The 4,979-nt window shown below is 38.5% G+C and overlaps 2 protein-coding genes across 2 annotated transcripts; both read right to left on the reverse strand.

Moving 5' to 3' along the window:
- Positions 1 to 66: 66 nt before the first annotated feature.
- LOC100633533 (mitochondrial import receptor subunit TOM40 homolog) lies at positions 67 to 1,993 on the reverse strand. The gene is made up of 6 exons (XM_003391263.3): positions 1,815 to 1,993; positions 1,472 to 1,638; positions 1,113 to 1,211; positions 915 to 1,060; positions 714 to 873; positions 67 to 390 (listed from the first exon to the last, which is right to left on the reverse strand). Exons 1-6 carry the CDS (start codon positions 1,951 to 1,953, stop codon positions 145 to 147), a joined length of 957 nt encoding a protein of 318 aa, XP_003391311.1. The 5' UTR covers positions 1,954 to 1,993; the 3' UTR covers positions 67 to 144.
- Positions 1,994 to 2,076: 83 nt separating this feature from the next.
- Positions 2,077 to 4,965, reverse strand: LOC109590433 (centrosomal protein of 120 kDa-like). Its single transcript, XM_020006356.1, has 12 exons — positions 4,955 to 4,965; positions 4,794 to 4,886; positions 4,573 to 4,743; positions 4,295 to 4,507; positions 3,868 to 4,186; positions 3,621 to 3,813; positions 3,477 to 3,561; positions 3,300 to 3,430; positions 3,156 to 3,230; positions 2,923 to 3,097; positions 2,606 to 2,841; positions 2,077 to 2,485 (listed from the first exon to the last, which is right to left on the reverse strand). The coding sequence occupies exons 2-12, from the start codon at positions 4,827 to 4,829 to the stop codon at positions 2,230 to 2,232; spliced, it is 1,890 nt and encodes a 629-aa protein (XP_019861915.1). The 5' UTR covers positions 4,830 to 4,886; positions 4,955 to 4,965; the 3' UTR covers positions 2,077 to 2,229.
- Positions 4,966 to 4,979: the final 14 nt, after the last annotated feature.

Genomic DNA, 4,979 nt, shown 5'->3' on the forward strand with positions numbered 1-4,979 from the left:
CTACCATTATTATACATTAAATACACATGTAAATAATAATAATAGGTACATTAAATAATAACTTAATAACAAAAAATCCAATTTTCCAAAATGATACATACACACACATACATACATACATGTACATACATTCACTTATAATCTTCAGCCAATCATGAAACCAACCCCAAATTTAGCTTCATTATTTATGTGGTTGAGCTGTCCACTTATAAGAAGGTTGGCTGGTAGTGGGTCCAATCTCTTCTCTATTAGTGCACCTATTGTCCATTTTGAGTCCACTTTGCCTTTAAATGTGGCAGAGCCGTTGCCAACGTCGTAGCGATATCCAATGGCTGATACAGTCTCACCACTCATCAGACTACCTTCGCATTCAGCTACTAGTGTTAGCTCCTATCATAAGTAATAAGTTGATTAGATATTTTTAAAATGGTCATAACTCAAAAAAATTGAAGTCGGAATCGACTCAAACTTTCTACATAGCATAAGTACATCAATATGTATCAGAAAATGTAATAAAAATTGGGGGTGATTTCGGAGCCATTTTTTGGAAAAAACCATGGGCTATAGTCTTGGGTATTTTGCAGAAAATGGCATATTTTTAAAAATGGCCATAACTTGGAAAATTGAAGTCGGAATCAGCTCAAGCTTTTTGCATAGCATAAGGACATCAATACTCTGGTGTACAATTAAATAAATAAACTGATTCCTCTTACCTTGACGTTTGGTATTTTCTGTACATAAGAAAGGTACCACTGCATTCCTATTTTAGCTGCAGCCTCCCAAGATGATGTCTTGTATGTTCCTCCAACGGAGAGTGCACCTAATTCCATACCACCACCTTTCTGTATTAGTAACTCTGTTCCTAAACTTAACCTAAAAAGAGAGAGTAAGTGATGGTTGGTTGCTCCACTTGCCTTGAAGTTATTGATTGCAAATATTGTGCAACAGCAATGACTGATCCTGATATGACATCAGGGTTAGCTAATGTTAGTGATCCTGTGTAATCCTGTCCAAGATAATCAGCAGTCCCTTGATATCCTACCCACTTAGAGCCTTGAGTCTAAAATAAGAATTTAATCCTGCATAATGCTTAGGTGTCTGTTGCATCATACTTGTGCATTGATCCTTAGTTTCAGGTTTTTGTACTGATGCAGGAAGACACCAGTGAAATTACCAGTGGTACCAATGTCTCCAAGAAGAACTGGACGAAACTAGAATAATAAACTGATAATAATAAACTTGCTAATTATTTCACTAGCTAACACATTGGTACTAAAAACTAGGCCCACAACTAATTCTATTGCTGGAAATTCGTGGTTACTTTGATCTTTAGGCCCAAAATAGCCAAGAATAGCTAGCAGGTCTATTCAAGGCAACATTATACATCCTTACAACATTAAAGTAACTGCAATAGGTCTGCCTTGTGTATGGGAATGGCTACACTATTTCTTGTTCAATTGCTAAGACTCACATCATTCTCTCCAACTTTATTGTGTCCCACATAAGTGGCTCCAAACTGCCACTGAGAAGGAGCAGAGCTTGAGCCCAAAGTGACCGTATGTGACGTCTGAAAGTGCTGACTCAGACCTTTCTGTAGGACTAACTTGCAACCATCGAAATTGCTTGGAAGGATAGACTCTACCAGTAAATGACAGAAAATTACAAAAATCATATAAAATGTAGAATTCCCCATGCAAATTCTCTCCACCAACAGATAGAAGTTACAGTGCTCATTCTCCAAAATCAGGATAATTAAAATAATTTTATTTTTATTTTTTATACATAATACTTGACTTATTTTAATACAAAAATACCTTTTGTCTTTTTCCCTATCTCTTCATATTCCCCTGGATTCTTGAGTGGAGGAGACTCTGGGCTGGATGCCTGAGGTGATGGCGTAGGGACGACTACAGGAGGGACAGGAGAAGCAATAGGAGGACTCGGGGCAGACATGATGAAAGTACACAAACACGTGGTCTTTATAAAGAAGCATGTGTGGCTCATAAATAAATAATTATTAATGAGCCACACCCAATAATTAAAAGTTAAAGAATTCTAAAATTAACAAAACAATAATTAATTATTTTTTTAAATTTCTTTGGGTGGTAAAATGGGTAAAAGATAAGTAAGAACTCTAGAGCTAATTCTAATAGCAGTACATTGTGTGATGATACAGAAAATATAGACAAGGGGCTGTGTGGGTTAGAGTCTCATGTGCCTGAAAAGGTGTTAAGAACTAGAATTATAAGTTGATCTCTTCTCTAATAATGCTTCCTGTATCTTCTTGTCCAGTTTTTGTATGGTTGGGTCAGCATGAGTGTACACTCCAGTCTGTAGAAGGATGTTCCTCTCTTCAATCCATCTGGCAATGTTAGCGTCGATGGTTTGGAGACGTGGTGAGGTGAGTATGGGGGTGGTTTGTCGGGTAGGAGTATGGCGAGGGGATCCTGGTACAGGTGTCTTTGATAATGCTTGAGCATGCAATCTATCAGTAAAAATAAAAGAAAAAGAGAAAAGAAATAATAAGAGTTGATGATAGAGTTCAGCATTGACCATTGGGATAAAATGATTTTCAAAATATTTTCCAAAATGATAAACATCTAACCTTTGTGTCTCATCTTTAATCTGTTGGAGCTGTTGTTGTAAGGATTGCTGCTCTTCAGCTCTAAGATACTTGACTCTCATAGCCTCCAGCTCCAGCTGCTGCTTCTTGAGTTGGTCCCTCATTACAGTTTGCTCCCTGTGCTTCAGTGATGCTACCTCCTTTAGTGCCTTGCTCCATTCATCTTTGTAATGCTGCTTTGACTTTGTCGCTGTTTCTAGCTTGTGTTCCAATTCAGCCTAAATTAAAATATATTGGATTATAATTAATATCATAATACCATCCTAGTACTACGTTATGTTTCAATATCTTTCTCTTACCTTCTCTAGTTTCAATAGCCCCAGTTCTGTTTGTAGCTGTGTCTCCGATGATTGTGAATGAATCTTGTCTTTATACATTTCAAACTCAGCTTCTCTCTGAAGGAGCCTATTCTCTAGCTCACTGACCTGTCTCCTCGTTCTGTCCAACTGAATGGCGAGTTCCTTTGATTTGAGTCTATTTTTATTGAATTATGTAACAAAGTAGTATTTCATTTGTTGCTTCAAATTTTTACTTTTCAATTTGAAGGTTTCCCTCTAGTTCAGACTGTAGCAGTCCTTTCTCCCGTTTAGCATCATACTGAAGAGACCTACAGTGTATTATGAATTAACACACACAATAATGCAACTTCATATGGTTTCCTCTCTCTCTCTCTGACCTTCGTTCATCTTCAAGTCTTCTTTGTGTGGAGACCATGTCTTGCTCTCTTGCCTTCAGTTTCTGCCTCTGGGACTCTAACTCTTTAAGAGTTCTTGCCAGCTGTCCCTCAAGACTTTGATAATAATCCATCTAACAAAGGAAATATTGAACAAAAAAGATAAAGCAGATCTTTTACTTTTTGTTTTAAAACGTCTTCTCTCTGTTTGTCTCTCTTTTGAAATTCTTCTGCGAGTAGCTTCAGTTGAGTTTCTTCTTTTTCCCTATCACATCATAATGACATCATAATGACGTCATAATGAGAGACGCATTATGAGCTCACTTGAGTCCTTTCATAAATTCCTCTTCTTGTTGCATTTTCCACAACTCAAGCTCCATGGCAGTTTGATATTCCAACTGAGGCTTAGGGGCTGAAGAGGAATGAGGGACTGTCCCTCTAGTAGTGGGACCTGCCACTACCTCTCTTCCTTTAGCTCCAGTGGGACGTGATGTCAACTGATCAAACAAGAGAGTACCTGTACAGTTAACATTAATCAATTTATTAGCAGGGCTCCCTATAACACACATACCTCCTCCAGACTGTGTTACATTGCTGGTTTTAAGAGGAGAAGAAGTAGGAGAGGAACCAGCAATGAGCGAAGAGTATTTCTGATGCGATTGCATGACTCTTTTCTCTCCTCCTTTTCGTCCTCCCCCTCCTCCTCCTCCCACAGACTGGGATAACAGCAAAGGACTCGTCTTGGGAGAAGTGAAGGTTATTCTGGGCGGAGATGATACAGTGGGTGTGGTCACCGGAGGACTCAGTGAGCGAGGAGAAGCTAGACTAGTCGATGGTTTGAAAGAGGAACTCCCTCCTGGTGGAGATGAACTAGACACTTCTTCAAAAGACTATGACATAAAAATAAAAGAATAAAATAATAAAAAGACAGCAAATAAAAATTAATGACAATATTGTGTGTACTTAAAATAAAGGTAAGCGATCTTAGATCATCTTACTTGTGCTAAATTCCTCTTAGCTGAGGCATGTCTATCATCAGGGGATTGTGAAGTTGAGTGAGGCTGGGCTGTAGCAGGTAGAGTACTTGAAGTGGGAGGAGGTTGAGGTGTTGAAGAACTGGCAGAAGATGAAGAGCTGGAGACATTGTGACCATCTTCCTCCTCTTGTCCTTCCTTGAGTGACGGAACTGGGGAAAGAGACTCACTACTCTCCTATAAAATAAATTTTTAAAAAATAAAATAAAAATAATCATATATTTTAATGATATTAGCTTCACTTTGTTCTCTTGTACTGCTAGTGTTACGTTAATACTGGGTGTGGTCCCTCCACCCAAGCCACTTGAACTAGTGAGTGAGCAAGAGACAGAAAAGAACTGACTGTTAGCTAAAGGTTTAATGGGAACACTACCAGAAGACAATACTACCATAGACTCATTTATCAAATCAACCTAGAGAGAGGGAGAGTAAGTACACAAGTAGTCAGACTGGTTTTACTAACCCGTATATCCGGTTGGGCTAATAGTAACTGCTTCATTAGAGTAGGCTCTGACTTGACACGGACTGATGCCCTCTCGGCTTGAAAGTCACATGGCTAAAAAAAGAAGAAACATATTACATGTACACGTACATAAGCTATGATCAAGAGGGAGCAGAGCTTACATCAGTCAGTACTTTAAGTCTTCAG

The sequence above is a fragment of the Amphimedon queenslandica genome, unplaced genomic scaffold, assembly GCF_000090795.2.
Source record: "Amphimedon queenslandica unplaced genomic scaffold, v1.1 AMPQUscaffold_10024_Cont17671, whole genome shotgun sequence".
In the NCBI taxonomy this organism is placed as follows: Eukaryota; Metazoa; Porifera; class Demospongiae; order Haplosclerida; family Niphatidae; genus Amphimedon; species Amphimedon queenslandica.

What these genes read in the sequence shown, in the direction of transcription:
- LOC100633533 (XM_003391263.3), bottom strand. Translation starts at nt 1,953, where the DNA reads ATGTCTGCCCCGAGTCCTCCTATTGCTTCTCCTGTCCCTCCTGTAGTC. An exon ending in GATAGGGAAAAAGACAAAAG is followed by an intron (nt 1,639 to 1,814) that starts GTATTTTTGTAT and finishes ATTTACTGGTAG; the next exon opens with AGTCTATCCTTCCAAGCAAT. An exon ending in ATAAAGTTGGAGAGAATGAT is followed by an intron (nt 1,212 to 1,471) that starts GTGAGTCTTAGC and finishes TTATTATTCTAG; the next exon opens with TTTCGTCCAGTTCTTCTTGG.
- LOC109590433 (XM_020006356.1), bottom strand. Translation starts at nt 4,829, where the DNA reads ATGAAGCAGTTACTATTAGCCCAACCGGATATACGG. An exon ending in TAGCAGTACAAGAGAACAAA is followed by an intron (nt 4,508 to 4,572) that starts GTGAAGCTAATA and finishes TTTATTTTATAG; the next exon opens with GAGAGTAGTGAGTCTCTTTC. An exon ending in AGACTTGAAGATGAACGAAG is followed by an intron (nt 3,231 to 3,299) that starts GTCAGAGAGAGA and finishes AATACACTGTAG; the next exon opens with GTCTCTTCAGTATGATGCTA.